This window comes from Dryobates pubescens, chromosome 5 (genome assembly GCF_014839835.1).
Source record: "Dryobates pubescens isolate bDryPub1 chromosome 5, bDryPub1.pri, whole genome shotgun sequence".
Taxonomy (NCBI): Eukaryota; Metazoa; Chordata; class Aves; order Piciformes; family Picidae; genus Dryobates; species Dryobates pubescens.
The window spans coordinates 28,225,156-28,241,533 of record NC_071616.1 but is presented as its reverse complement, the minus strand read 5'-3'; the positions used below and the strand labels follow the sequence as shown (position 1 = coordinate 28,241,533).

The 16,378-nt window shown below is 35.5% G+C and overlaps 1 protein-coding gene across 1 annotated transcript in view; it reads right to left on the bottom strand.

Annotated features, from left to right (window-relative positions):
• The window catches only part of DICER1 (dicer 1, ribonuclease III), a 41,157-nt gene extending 25,748 nt beyond the window's left edge, over nt 1-15,409 (bottom strand). The window contains exons 1-8 of the mRNA XM_054161887.1: nt 15,309-15,409; nt 8,605-8,797; nt 7,504-7,666; nt 6,950-7,080; nt 6,059-6,193; nt 4,836-4,996; nt 4,039-4,207; nt 1,688-2,160 (exon numbers count right to left, since the gene is read on the bottom strand). Coding sequence (XP_054017862.1) covers nt 1,688-2,160; nt 4,039-4,207; nt 4,836-4,996; nt 6,059-6,193; nt 6,950-7,080; nt 7,504-7,666; nt 8,605-8,748 — 1,376 coding nt within the window. The 5' untranslated portion in view covers nt 8,749-8,797; nt 15,309-15,409. The remainder of the gene's footprint in view (nt 1-1,687; nt 2,161-4,038; nt 4,208-4,835; nt 4,997-6,058; nt 6,194-6,949; nt 7,081-7,503; nt 7,667-8,604; nt 8,798-15,308) is intronic.
• Nucleotides 15,410-16,378: the final 969 nt, after the last annotated feature.

Below are 16,378 nucleotides of genomic sequence, written 5' to 3'. Positions count from 1 at the left end.
CTCTCTGAGGGAGCTGAGAGGCACTGCAATGAAAATGGAAGGTAACTGGGTTTTGGAAAATATTTTCCCTTCAAAAAGCTTCTAGGCATCAGAACTCAACTGTATACACCAAATAAATCAGTAAGCAAGCTACATCATCAGTTGTGTGTAGTAATGATCAAGGAACAGGTTGCATTTTGTGTTTTTTTGGTCCAGGGTTGTTCAGTGGGTTTTGTGGTGTGATTTGCTTTGTTTTGTTCATTTTTGTTGTTGTTGTCATCATCCGCAGTTTGTTTTTGTTTGGAGGGGAGGTTGTTGTTGGTTGGTTTTGTTTGTTTATTTTGTAGTATTTACAATATATGCAATGGCTAAAAAGCAGTATCACAGAATGTTAGGGGTTGGAAAGGACCTCCAGAAATCAAATGCAACCACCCTGCCAAAGCAGGATCAGCTTAGGGCAAGCTGCACGGGAATGCACCCAGGCAGGTTTTGAAAGTCTCCAGAGTAGGGGACTCCACAAGCTCTCTGGGCAGCCTATTCTAGTAGAAAGTATAACATATGCCTGCCTTAGCCATGCTGGACTTCGTAAAATATGACTCAGCTCCAAATACTGCCATAAAAAGTACATTCTAGGAAAAAATGTAATTCTGCTTTAACTTAACTCTGTGTAATGATCCATACCTCCAGAGGCTTTCACATACTAATTAAAAGACTCAGGACTTCCTTATTCAGGAGACAGTCTTTCCACTTGTACACATGACATTACATATATCTACAAATCAGCAGAGGCCCTTGAACTAAATGCACTCAACTGAAGTGAGCCTATAGTGAAGTTCTCCACTGAAGGCTTAATTAAGACACCTGGTCAGACAGACCTAAGCTGTCACACATGAGATAAAGGAGCATTTTCAGAAATGTGTCAAGTTACACAGAGCTTTATTTTTTTCTGCCAGTAACATGCACCAAATGCACCTAAAGCTTAAGAATGGCAGCCCCAATATCAGAACCCCAAATCAAGATCAGTGAATAAATCAGGTGCTGTTCATAAATTTGTGGCAAATAGCATTTAACAATTAAGCTTGATGTATAACAGATCACATTCAGGAGTAAGAGCTGATAAGGAACTCAAGTATGGCATAGTGTATCTTGACAAATATTACAGGGGTCCTATTTTTCTTGGTAGGAACTAAGAAAATGCTGTGTTGGAATAAGCATTTTATAAACACCAAATCTTAAGAGATATTTGTGAGAGGACAAATTTGATTTTCTGTAGACTTGGATCATGTGATAGTATGATTTAGTAAGGTAATGGTAAAATTTCCAGAGATATTGCACACACTAGGTTGGAGAGGTTTCCAGCATCCATTGCAAATATAAAGACCAATTAAGACGAATCAGTCTATGGCTCCTAAGTACAATATTTAACATTTTACTTGAAGTAATCAAATTACAAACTCGGGTTCAAAATAAGCCCACAGTACAACTTTCAAAGACACACTCTTCCCATACACCTCATGTAAATATAGCCTGAACTAATTTTTTTTTTGTCATTCTTTATGCAGATCCAGTACACTAACTTTCAAATAGCATTCTGAAAATACAAGACATCATGATATTAACATCCATGTACCAGCAGCTAAGACTGCCTTTGAAAAAACAAACAAAAACCCCAAAGAAACAAACAAAAGATTTTAAAAAAAAGCTTTACCTATTTAGAACAACTGCTGTGTATCTTCTTTCCACAAAAATAATTCCGCATAAAATATTAGTAAAGGGCGATGGAAAATTAGTCTCTGGCTTCTCTTTCTCCTCAATTTCTTCATCCTCATCATCATCTTCAGAATCACTCCAAGACACATAATTATCCTGATTCCTATTGTTATACCATTCCACACTTTCAAACTGCTGCCGCTCATACGGTTTATATTTGCGCAAGATTTCAAGCAGCTTTATCACTTTTGGGGTCACAAATTTCAGGTCAAGTGAGGCAGGCGAGAAGTGCTCTTCACAGAGTGCATGTATTTTCCTTAGGAAAGTGTCTGTAAACAATAAAAATTTCCTGTGCAGCTCCTCTTGTTCATGTTTGATATACTTCTGTAGCTCTCTCACCATCATCCCAGCTACCTTATCTGCACACCAGGGTCCCAGAACAACCAACACAGCTCGACAGTCTGACAGTATCTACAACACATGAATTCAAATATCAGTTCAAAGAGTATAGTCATGAACTATTCATTTAACACTGGGATCTTGTTTCTCTTATAAGGATTACAACTACTCCCTTATAAAAATGTTTAGAAGTTTGCTTTTGTTATTTAGGTGACCTTGGGAACTTCGTTGTTTTCTAATGGAGCAAGTTGCACCCACCTCCCTTAAATTACTACAATGAAACTTTGAAATTTGTACATTTCCAAATCTCAGTAAAAACCTCAGAAACAAATTCAAAGAATATTTTCACAATTTTGTGGAACTGGAAACTGAAATTTACCTGAAGATAATTATGCTAAAAAGGAGAATACTTCTTAAGGCAGGTAGATAGACAAAGCAGAAGTTATTACTTTTTTATATTTAACAAAGACCAAACCAGGAGAGAATTATGCCCTGCTTGGATTGCACAGTATAGGCACTTGAGTACTGTTGTCTGATGACAAGTGGTTGCCTCCTGGTGAAACAAACTACCCAGAAGTGGGGTACACCAAATATTCTTAGGAAGAATCAGGATTTGGATGTACTAGTACAACAGCAGAACTATAGCAAGTCAGGCTGATACAGTTTCCAGTTGCTGCTTTAATTTCTCCTCTTCCCTCTGTGAGGAAGAGAGGGTTATAATTCTCTTTACACTATCCTCCATTAAGCCTATAAGCGCTAAGACTTAATTATAGGCAAAATTTATCTATACTAATTGTAACTGTACATGGAGGCTTGATGCTTTCCACTACCAAGAAAGAAGGCATCTCAGGCTGAAAACTGACTTTTTCTTAATATTGGTGCCTCCATCTTCTTAAAGAGGTAGTGGATGAGAACACAAGCAGTGTGCTACATGCATTAGAAGCATAGCAGTTAATCCACTCTTTCATACTATACAAATCCTTGGGACTGCCCCCAGCTGCCAGTGTTCCTGGTATATTTTAGTCTACTACATTAAGGTAATCACAGAAGTATACAGGAGTTCGTTCCTTCTCCTACACAGCTGTGATAGGCTGCCTTATGTATCATCTTTCACTCTGGCCCAAATAATTGTTTTCTAGACAGTGTCAGAATGCTAGGCTTCCAAGAATGTTAAAGGAAACTGGAACACTTTGGGCTGAAGATGTTCCCCAACTTCCTCATGGACTATTGTAGAAATGTAACTGACTACTTAAACAAAAGGCAGAACGTACCTCAGGATGCAATTCCAAACCACAAAGCTCTAGAGGGAGAAAGAACCAAAAAACCACACCTGCCTGGCCCCCATGTGTGACAGGTCCCTGCATCAGGCCGTCTGAACTCCGCCATCTAACATGGCAACACAGGGGCAAACACAAAGTAAGGGACAGGCTTGCAGTTCAAACTCCATTCCAACAAGGTATGCCACTAGTCCAAAATTGTTCTAAGATAAGTTGTAGAAAACGCAGATCTATGGCTGCAGTTTTTGTCTGAATTCTTCTTTATCATCTTTTAACACATCCGAGGACAGTTTTTCCAAGTATTTCTTGAGGCATTACTTCCTCTGCTGTACTGAATTATTCAAATGTGATGGGAGATCGCAAAGACATCAAATTCTTAACTTCAGAAATAAGGACCCAGAACATCAGGGTGCAGAACTATTTTACTGCCTTAGGCAAATCTGAATCACAAACTAGATGAAGTTCTAACCAATGGTTGACATTCAAGCTCCACTCATTTATGAAAAGACATGCATTATTAGAAAAAACAGAAGTCTTTTTGCTCAGATAGTCTAGAACAGTTAGCTTAGAACATTTAAGTAATGCAACATACATAGCCAAAAAAAAAAACAACAAACAAACCACACCAGAAAGATTTCTATTTCCCAGGTTTTTCAAACCTTAATGTCCTTACCTGCTTAGAAATTAAGGTAGAATCTCTTTCTTTCGATTGTACAGATATGTTGCAGTCATTCAGGAAGGTAAGCGCTTCATCCAATTCCTTCAATAATCTTCCATACAAGCCACTTTTATCAGTATATGGTCCACAGTCTACAACAATCTCACATGGCTGAGAAGTATATCTTAATAGAGGGTAAAAATCAAGTTAAACACAGCTTTTGAATGTCAGGCTATTTCAGCCTGGTCAGTTTATATAGCAAGTAACAGCAACATTAAGTGTATTCGAGCACACTTTCCCCCCATAATGAATTATTAATAATGAATAATTATCCAGTTAAAGACTTTAAAGTGAAAAAGCCTCCACCACCCCAAACACTCCATTCGAAAAAACAGTTCTAATACTTTGCCTAAAAAAGGAGGTTAATATAATTTTGATTGATTGTGTTTTAGTGTTGTTTAGTTATTTTCAGTTGTTTTACCAAGACATTTTTGCTCTGGGTTTATTTGGGTTTTGGTTTGTTTTGTTCATTTGTTTGTTTTTGTTTTTTTTTTCCTCTCAACTACAGATAAATCTCTGAAGATCAAGGCAAATCAGCCTTTGACCTAACTTCAAGGAAAGATGTACTTCAACACCAGTTGTTCAAAAGGCAATTTAATGTTCCCTCTCCATCCCAAATAGAGTTAAGTAATAGCATCACACACCCCCAAACTTTTCTGAAGTTTAAAAGAGAATGTATTGCTACTGGCTTATTCTTCTATCCAAAATGAAAACACAAGCATCAATTTGACAGTTGTAGCTCTACAATATACCTGTCTAAGACCACCAAATCAGTTGCAGTTTCAGCATTGCTCTTCAACATTTTCTCCAGTTTCTGGATCTTCTCCTCTAACTCAGCAGGATCGCATTTCCCATTTAAAATGGAAGCTGTTAATCCCAAGATTCGAGGACATGATGGATAATCCTCACATATCTGTGAAGGACAAGAGAATGAAATACCTTACTTTCTGCAAATCTACCATCAAGCTACCAAACTGCTAATTTCAATGCTTAGTTGAAAACTAGAGGTGTTGGAAAAAGAATCAGGTATTAAATGAGTATTTTCTATTCTACCGACTTGGAAGTTAAACTAGAAGCTGAATAAAGATGATTAATACTTATCTTTTAACAGCAAATACAGAGAAAAATACAAAGAAATACACAGAATAACCTTGCCATGTTTACAACACATAGAATCACTGAATCATTTTGGTTGAGACTTTTAAGATCAAGTCCAACTGTTAACCCAGCACTGCCAGGTCACCACTAAACCATGATCCCTCAACACCAATAGTTACATCTTTTAGATACCTCCAAGGATGGTGTGTTCACCACTTCCCTGGGCAGCCTGTTCCAATGCTTTACAACTCTTTAGCTGAAGAAATTTTTACCTAATAGCCAAACTAAACCTCCCCTGGCACAACCTGAGGTCATTTCCTCATCCTGTTGCTTGTTACTTGTTGTATCATACTACTTCAACAATGTGTAAAAACTAACACAACACCTAAAAACATAAAATATGCATGCTCTGGTAAAACTTGAAGAGAGATTTGGACAGGTATCTATTATATGGGTTTCTTGTATGGTATATGCCAAATATCACATGGAGCCAAGAACATCCCAAAAGAGCCCTACAAACATCTTTAGAAATCAGTATTTTCAAAGTAACAAAAACTGACAGATGCTTCCCATTCCCAAACTCACATATTTTATTAATGATTGTGAAAAAAAAAATCTCGCTAATTCAATAAACTTAGCTTCTTTTCTCTGTTAATGCCAGACTTTAATCCCCACAGCGCATACCATACACACTATTTTTCTACTTCAATATATCACCAATGTCTTCATTCACTACACTAATTTCAGAGTCCTAGGACATGCTAAAAATACAGTTCCACTGCTGTATTTTTCACTGTTTCAAAAGCTTTCTTCAACAACTCCCACCCAATTCCTCCTCTTCAACCAAGTATTAGAACATTCATGCAACGGAACCCACCTTCATAATTTCACGGTATGGGTGATCCTGGATTGCAAGATGGCACTCATCAAATACCAGAAGATTAATATTTGACAGGGATAAATACTCATTTCTCAAAACAGTCAAAGCAACATGACATGTCATAACCAGAACCTAGAATTAAGAGAAAAAAATAGAAGTGTCAGTGTAAGAACAGTACAAGCTGCCTTAGGTCAAGGTGAAGTAGAAAATCCTTCTGCAAGTCTTACTTGACAGGTAATTATGAATTATTTTTCACTCTGAACTACATTAAGTATAGTAACACTTTCACCTATGGGAATTCCTCAGATGTATTTCATAAACTGCATGCTAGAGAGAAAAACCTGGAATACACAAATATTTGCATTACTGCAAGATACTTAGCTCAGCATGGAAAGAAGATTATAACAGAAGTGGTCCAAGAAACACCAAGGAAAATGTTACCATTGAAGCTAATTATTTTCCATCTAAAAAGAGAACCATACAGAAAAAATGTTTCCAAAAAGCCAGAAATACAATGCATGCTGAAGAGAACGTGCTGCATCCCTGGAGAACATTCCATTTTACCAGCTTGTTTTACTATCTAATGTTTAAACATCTTTTAATGGTATTTAAAGAACACTATGCACACAAAATGTCTTCTGCCATCATCATCATGAACCATAAGACAAAGAGACTGAAAACAAAGGATTAACGGGACAGCTTTTTTAAAAACAACCTGAGAAGCCCTGTACATGTTTTTCCTCAAAATACATCTATAAATAATAAAAACAGTCTGAATTTGTTAGAAAATCAGTTAGTGTATAACTAAAAGAAAGCATAACTTCTGATCAAGGCTAACTCACTGTAGATTCTCCTTAATATTTAGAGACTTTATTCTTAATACATTACCTGATGCTTAGAGAATTCCTGACTCCACTTCTCTTTTGTCCATGATTCAGTCATCTCTAAACTTGAATACTCTCCAACTTTAAGATCTGAATGTGTCCTGACAGCTGACACTTGCTGAGCAACTTGATTTGCTTAAGAAAAAAACCCCAAACAAACAAGAAACACAGAAATCTCAGTCACATAAAACTGTTTTCATTCATTAATTTTCTAGGTGTACGGCATATTATGTAGTACTGTACTTCATAACATGATCTTTAGCTCAGACCAATGTTGAATCAGGTGTACACAGCAACTACCTTCATATAAAACAACAGCAAGGAAACAGACTGGTAACTAAATTGCACTTTAGATTCAACCTCTTGTCTCCTGATTTCTAGTTTAAAATTATAATCCATTTAATACAATCTGGTTTGATAAGTAACATTAGTTTAGCATCCTTTCTGTTAAAGGTTTTATGCAAGTTTCTCCCAACCCTGCTTTTATGCAGCTTTTATTAAGGAATATTCCATGAACACATTCAGAGCATGTTAAGGAACTCAGTATATTTCTCTTACCTGAGTTGACCAAGAATACAGTTCTTTTCCCATTTTTGTTGAAATCTCCCCTGATCTGATAGGACAGCTCTTTAGTGAGTAGTACTGCAATAAAAGTCTTCCCTGAGCCAGTGTTTAAGCAGACTATTGTATTATGATCCAAAGCTGCTTCAAGCAGTTCAACCTAGGTTTAAAGAATAGCATATGGATTTGCAGCAATGCAGTGGAAAAAAATGACCAAAAAAAACCCCAAATGTAAGATAAGGACAAGTCAGTAGTACCTCTAGAGCTATTTTAGTGCCATAAAACATCCCTTTCACACCAATTTGTAGTCACAGTCTTTCAAAAAAATGTTGATGCACACCATACAGTCTATCTTCAAAATCTAAAATCTTCTAGTGTCACAATTTATGCTATTTTAAGTAGCTTTCTAACTTTTTTTTTAATGGATGCTGCTGTTGCTAGATACACTGTGTTAAGAATGAAGTTAGAGCTTATAAGTCTAACTGTATACATCAAGTCAGCCAAGTAAGCAAGTATGTTAGCTCAAGGTTACCTAAGCTTTCCAGTAATGCTAACCAAATGTCAGCTTTCAGACACCTCTGCAGTCCAAAGAGAACTGCAATTCTAAAACTCAAAAACAGGTTTTCCTTACAAAATGAAAATCACAGTGCCTTGATGGGGGTTTTTGACATTACTGAGCTGCTCTGACCAGCATGGAAATCAAAAAGAAATCATTGATATTTAGCATAGAGAAGTCAGAAGGTCAGAGGGTAAAGGAGACACTATTGTATGCATACAATCATGATGCACAGTGTAATGATTATTCTATGTCTCTAACATAATTTTGCAGAGACCAGCAAGAGAATATTCAGCTTAGAAGTAGTCCTGCTCGTTAAACCAAACTGAAGAGAGAGAATGGGACATTATGAATGTAAAACACAGCCATGCTAAACGACACAATTAACTCCCAACAGGAGAAGCTGTGAGAGAAACGTGCCTAATCTGTGCAACACTGCACATCTTTCAGCTACTCTATTTTTTTTCTCAAGTAGATTCATAGATTTAATTGTACTTTTTTTTTTTAATCTGACAGTACTGTATTAATATTATTGCTAGTACCTGATATTTTCTCGGCGTATAAATGTTATCATGAATTGCTTCTTGTTGCCATGGTAGTCCAAAAAATGGACCCATTGGGGAGGAAGCAGGGGTCATGAGCTGCAGTCCCGCCATGCTGAGGGATTGCAAAGCAGGGCTTTTCATTCATTCATCCAGTGTTTCTTTCATTGCATTTTTGTTCCAGCACAGCCTACTATGAGAAGAAAAAGAAATAGTATTAGATAGTCACAACATAAAGCGAGAAAATTTATTCTATGAAAAAGACATTATTTCCACCAAGTGCCAAAATCTCATTCTATTTTCAGCAGAAAACATTAATTTTAAATTTACATGCACTTTTCCACTTAAAGATGTTTGTTTATCAAAGTATCACAGACATTCAGAAGAGCTGTAGTAAACTGGACATTTGGAATCACATGCATACATTTCTGAATAAAGTTCTATTTATGATCAGAACATCCACTTATATTTTGCATCTCATTTAAATTAATTTTAAGAACAATTCTTTTAAAAATAACACTGTTTCAGCTTAACTTCAAGATAGAAAAATAAGTACTTTTCTAGAGCACAGGTGTAAGTAAGTACCACATTCTCAATTTTATTTTCCAACCAGAAAGTCTCTCTGAGTAGCTGGAGCTTTAACTACACACATGAAACAGGAATTTTATTCTAGTCTGTGGGAAATGAACAGGAACTACATAACAGCCACAAATCATCAGTTTCTGATAAAGTTGTCTGTTTAAGGAACTAGCAGAAGTATTATCAATAAATGTTGATGACTGACATGGACTAATGGAGAAAGGTCCCATTATCAGGTTAGCCACAAATTTCCATAAAGATATTCTAATTGATAAATAAAATTTACATCTTGATGACAACGACACACTGGAAAGCACTCTCCTACTAGGGTTATGAGGTCCTCATCACTGGGTATTAAAAAAAAAAAAGTTTGTGGTCAAGAATAAGCAAGATAAAAAAGATTGCCTAAAAAAAAAAAAAAAAATAAATCCATTGTACCTTGCCTAAGGAACCTGATTAAGGCCTGGTGAAAAAGAAAAATACTGCTGAAGTGTAAGACAAAGCATGAAAGCTAGAAGATTCTGAGCATTTCCCATCCTGTTCAGATCAGACACATCCTATTCAACAAAACAGTACTTTCACAGTTGTCCTCAGAATTCCTAGATGCTCTGCTATGCATTTTTGCATCAATCTCACCATGAGAAATGTGTAAAATTGACACTGTTTTAAAATTTAATATTCATTAGAAATATATGAGAAAAAGCTAATTATCATCCTAAGGCATGGAAGTGTCCTTGCTTTACCAAGTAATAGGAAAGTTGATTAAGTTTTGCAAATATGAAGCTGGAGATGGGGGGGGGGGATAAAAGTTACAGTACTTAATAGAAAATACATTTATTTTTGTACCAAAGTGAAAATTTTACTGTTTTATTTAATATAGACTATTTAACATAATTTGACTAATAAAACACTGTAGCACTTTGACATATATTCACATTTTTAACATGAATATAAATACATGGCTCAAACTGTATTGTAGCTTAACTAATATTAAATAACTGTAAGATGCTCAGACAAAAATCAAACTGAATCTCTCTAGTGTTCCATCTCAGGTATATTTTGTGAAATAAAGAGAGGGCAATACATTGAATTATGTGATCACTCTTCTTGCTGGCCCATGCAGGAATAATGTCACTTTCTATAAAGTAATCAGAGATAAAGCTGTGTCTCAATTTTTCCAAAGGGATAAGGGAAGTCTTAAGGGAGCGTATGGTTAGGTTCAAGTAACATTGTTCTGTTCTATTATAAAGAATTATTTCTCCTTTGATGACAAATACTCAGTAGTAAATGCCACTTAGTGAAAGAGAAGGGAGCAAATGTAGTGAAAGGCATGTCATCCACCCCTCCAAGCTAACAAATGACACGCCTCTTTAATACATCCAGCTTCTCTTTCTGTTCCAAACAGTATCATGCTCATTGGTAACATGCCAAAAAAATCCTCTGAAGAACATGTCTTTATGATGACTAAAATATTCTGTTGAAATAGTCAGGCATGTTTCTCCACTTACGTATAGCATGTCATGCGGAAACACAATTAGCGTTTGCTTTGTTTAAAATGAGACCTTGTCACAGCCATCATAATTGCTGATGGCTGGAAGAGACCAGGAAAGAAACCACAAACCTTCCCCATAAAAGCTAATGCAAATTCCCCAATCATTCTTGTATTTAAGCCAAACAACTTCAGTTTTACAATCACTTCAGATTAGCAGTTCCTCTCCTTTTTTCATTATTCTACCTACTCTGTGTTTCTTTTACAAATCATAAATACAACATATTAAATAGCTTTATCACATCACCCTGAGGGAATTAAAGGAAGAAAACCAACTTTGAGAAGGCTGCTAATAAAAACAAAGGCATACAATCTAATAGTCACAAATAAGCCTATCTCCTTTTATACACACTTGACAGTGATGCTAGGTTTGATACCCCATTGCAAGAAGCAAGGGGAATGTATACTTATGTATGTTCCCGCTTCATCTGGAAAAGCAGTGAAACAACGTGTATCTAAGTAACAATTTTGGTTTCTGTGTATCTTTGTGAAAGACTTACCTAAAACACAATAATGGCACTGAGATAAAAACATTCTCAAAAAACTCTACATTTGAAGTGCAAAGGAAAAATACCTGTGCACTTGCAACTTGGAAGAATAAGCACAAGCAAAACACGACCATTATTACCCTGAAGTCTGACACACATAAAAAGAAAAAACAGAGAATGTAGCTATGATAAACCACACAATTAATCAAGAAAATATCAAACCTCAGCTCACATGAGGAAGATCTGACAAGATCAAGGTCAATGTTATTACAGGAGTAAACTAGAATAATTAAGTAATTATATAATTCCAAGTCTCTATTTCAATAGCAAGGAAAAAAAAAATCCAGTTCTTTGATAAAGGAAAAGCAGTACCAACTAGAAATAAGAAAGGGAAAAAATACATCTATCTGAAGAACACTTTTAAATTGAAAACATTTGAGATGCAAGTACATGAGTTCAGAATTCATGGACAGAAGTCAACTGAACCTAGCTAACTGAACCTAACTAAATAAGGAAGAAGGAAAAAAACTTAAACTAGTCTGTTCAGCCATTGTGAGTAACGAAGATACCTGCTGAAGTGTTCCATCCTTATCCACTGCACTATTTTGAAAATGGACACAAGAAGAAAACTGTAAGAACTTGCTGAACTTATCTGTTCAACTAAATTACTCCTGAAAGGTCCAGTTTTATTGCCACCAATCTTGATACTTTTAAGAGTAAAATCCACAACCTGATATCCTTACTTTGATCCACGCTTAGGTGAACACTGAAGTGTAGGACTAAAACTAATCCCTTGTTTTACCATTGAATTAACTATTTTGGAAGGGCACAAGGTTGCTAATGAACAACCAGTGACATCTAATAGCTGTTACTCCAGTCTACAGTGATTCCGCAACAGTGGTATAGGGTTTTTAGTCACAGGACTATGTTCAAGTTGAAGCAGTCCCTTGCAGCACAAAATTTTTCAAGGAAACAAAGGAATGTAAGCCAAACCAAGCAGGGCACTCAGCTGGAATAAGACATCCTGGATCTAGTCCTGCTCCAAGGACTGTTTAAAACATTTGTGGAATGAAACTCTGAAGTAAACAGAGAAAAGGCTAGAGCCCTAGGGAGACATCTTTTGAGTTATAACCACCAGTTGTGCACACAGTATTTGTTATACTCAGTTCTAGTTTTGCATTAACATGCAATATCTCATGTAATAATAAAAATTTATTTTTGCCACATGCTGAAATTTGCTTTCTTTAATAATGCTGATCTGTAAATTTGTAGCCCATTTAATCCTTGCAATACAAACATTCTTTCTAATGCTGTAGGTTTTCATCTTTGCCCAGGAATGCCTAATTTACTCTCTAAAAACAAACTGCATTGGCCAAAAAAATTCTACAGTTAGTGTCAAGGGCCAGGGGGGTGTGTGGAAGTCCACTTACTGTAAGGTAAATAAACCACAACGTATACAAATAGACTGCCTGAACATTCTCTCACACAAAGCATGAAAGGGTTGGGATATCACATTCTTGGTAGGAAGCTTTATGTCCAAAAGCTACATGAAACATCAACTTGCTGAAAGATCTAACACAGAACGGATAACGGAGTAGGTACAAATAACGGAGTATTTGGGTAACGGAGGAGGTACAAATAAAAAGAATACTGTAAAATATTGCAAATGTAAATTATAGTGCGGAAAATAAACTTTAAATTACAAAATATAAAAAACATTCACTCAGGATGCTCCATATCAACTACTGCAGAAGTTTTCAGTAAAGTAATTTCAACTCACATCATAAGCATTCGGTGACAAGAATTGAGTTTGCTCAAGTGAAGATCAAACTACAAGATTCCTATACCATCTGGCTTCTAAAGTTACTTTTAAAAATATACTTCTTAAAAGGATTTTACTTTCCTGAAATCACTGGAAAAGCATGCTTTGTGAATATTGCTCCTCTAGCTTCAGTTCTCTTAAGAAAATTTTTTAAAAAACACAGAACCAACACATGCATTCTTCATTTTTGGGAAGGGAGGGGGAAGCATCCCAAATTCAAACAAAGAGTTTCATTTTCATGGAAAAAGCTTTTTAGACTTTCATCTGCAGCATAATTTGAAAATAAAGCATTTCCATTTCTGCTCCCAATTCAAAATTCAATGTTTCTAAAGAGCATCATTCCACCCAGAATTTGCAACACAAGGAAATGCTGTCAAACTATTACTCAATAATACAAATAAGAAATCTCTTCTATACTATTCTGTCTTTAACATGCAACACATCTGCATGAGGCACTCCTTACTGCTATCCTTCAAGTATCTTCCAAATATGCACTGCCTAACAGCAGTTTTTATAATTGGTCTCACAATATTCATAAAGGGAGAAAAAAAAACACACACACAAAACCAAAACAACAAACCACCACCACAAAACCCCAAACCACCAAACTCAAGACACCCTCAAGAAAACCCCCAAAACCCACAAAAAAACAACCCACAACCACCCCAAACTAAAACAACCACCAAACCCCAGTATTTCAGATCTGTTCCATTTCACAAAGGGCAAACAGAATTCATAAATGTTTACAAAGCTCAAGTATTCCTATAGGAACCAGCTTCTATAGTTCCCCTAGCACAATCATCAATATTCAATGTGAATTCAGCTTAACTAGGAGAATTGTATTTGTTCTACTTTTCCAATACAGAACCAGTCTAAAAGCACAAGTAGGATGTTGGTCAGCAGCAAAAGTCACTTTCTGTTGTTCAGAAAAGCTTCATTATATTAAAATTAGATTACAGTGAGGTTCTATATTTGAATGAGCTGCTTTCTGAAGCTTTTCTACAAGCAATACAGTATAGTTAACAGCTGGAATTCCTGGCAGACTACTCCTAATTGCCTGTATTATTGGAGAGAAATGGAGTACAACATGACACTTAGCAGACTCAGAAAAATGCACAACTCTTAAGTCCTTCATCTAGTGTTCAGTTACGAGTATGACTAAACCTGAATTTGAGACAAAAGCCTAATAAACACTTTCTGTTGCAATTAGTCTAGCTCTATCAACAGAGCAAACAAAATTATGGTGCTGTACAGTCTCTACAGCCCTATATGTCAGAGTAATATATATGGGTTGTAGGGCATTTACCAGTGCAAAAATAAAATGTGAAAATAAACATCAAATTTTCAGCATATCTATAGTGACACCAGTATAAGAGACATTCAGAATAAAATCTAGAAAAGCTACGTTTTTCCTTTCACACATACAGACATGAAGCCAGATTCTGGAACAAACCATGTAACATACAAGGCATCCTAACTATACAGTTGCTTAATCAGCGGTGCAGAACCAGTGCTATGCAGATTCCTCTCCTTTTACCTACTTAAAAGAGTACAACAGACAAACCCTGAAGTGTATAGTACCTAAGATGGAAGGCAAGGCGAGGACCAATGAAACAAGAAACATTTGTGTCCTCCCTATATTATAAAATCACATACCAATTTTTCTTTTACACAGCTTTAATCAGATAGTGTCTTTCCCTGTTTTGACTGAGCTCATTCAAATTGAAATGTACTATTGAAACTAAGAACTTCATTATCTGCAATTTACTTTCCTCAGTATTTACTTTGTATGTCCTATCTGGATCAACATATAAACTCAACTCTAATTCCAGCCCTTTGTATCTCCCCTCTCCCCACTGGTTTGTTATGGGATTTTTGTTCGGTTTGTTTCTTGTTTTTGTTTTTCCCTTTTTTTTTTTTTTTAATTGATTGTATTCCACCAACACAACCACATCTGAATATAAGAATACACACACAGCCTTTTTAAAAACAGAATACATTTCTAATATCAATTCATAAGAAATAAAGGCATATGTTTCATGACAAACGTCATTTTTTATCTATGCTACTGCTGTATTTAACCATTTATAGATAAAATAGCTACTTCCATTATTCTTCCAAAAGAATTCATAGCAAGTTTCTATAACCTCACACATCTGAAGATACTCTAGTTTAAGGTCTTGAAAAAGTTTTAAACAAAATAGAAGAATACAGTGAAGTCATACATTAAAATCTGCTTTGCCCATACTACAAAGCATAGTCTTACCGTTTTAATTTTTGCAGTCTCTGTGTTTATGCTTCCCGAACTGCATTTTGACATCATGATATCAGCTTGTAGATTAATCACATAATTTGCAAGCTTCGGCTCTTAAAAACAACAACAAAACCTATGAACTAAAAGATTGTTTGAAAAGGGAACTACAATGACAGAGTTAAATGTGACATTTCAGTTGCTTTTAAACATTTGTGTCAACCTTACACTAACTTGCTGACAGAAAACTATAGCCCATCCTGAACAAGAATTATTTTAGTTTAGAATTAAGAATGAAAATTTAGAAGTGATTTAGAGGCTAATTTTTGGTAGTTTAAGGGTGCAAGTAAAGCATTTTTCCTTAATCCTATTTACAGGTAACTATGATTAATGATTGGTTTATGTGAGAAATACAGTACTAATACATTCCACATAATTTTACTATGTTCCGTATAATTGTACTGCTTTTATCATGAATATGGGATTTTCATTTCACATTAAAACACCTAAAATAGGAGTTGAAAACTCCTTCAAAGTATTTCCACTTGCAGCTGCAATTAATACAGTAAACTCATGAAAAAGCAGCAACCATTACTTCCTAAGTATATCAACACATTTGTTAATAGATGTAACAATATTGTGCACTTAAGATGATTTGCATAGAAATATATTGAGCTATACAAGTAAAATTAGGAAAGACAAAAGAACTCCCTATTAACCATTCTATAAAACTACAACTTAAAAACACCGTATCTAAGCAGATCTACCATGTTCTCAAAACCCTAAAATAAAATACATGCGATATCGACCTAAAGTATGAGTTTTCCCAGACCCAAAGAGTGATTCTAAAGTAAATTTTCTTAAATCAATACTGAAAACTTAAATGCAAAATGGATCTCGATGAAAATTTCTACTCCAATGAGTTCCATAAAGTTAACGAGATGGACACTCTCAAGATTACTTCAGTATGTTCATTTTTACCTCAAATGCTGATGCTGAGCTTTTCCAGAGTCTCCAAGACTGTAATTTTGTTTCACCCTAGGTAACCTAAAAGGCAATATAAAAAGAGAGCATTTTAACATGTA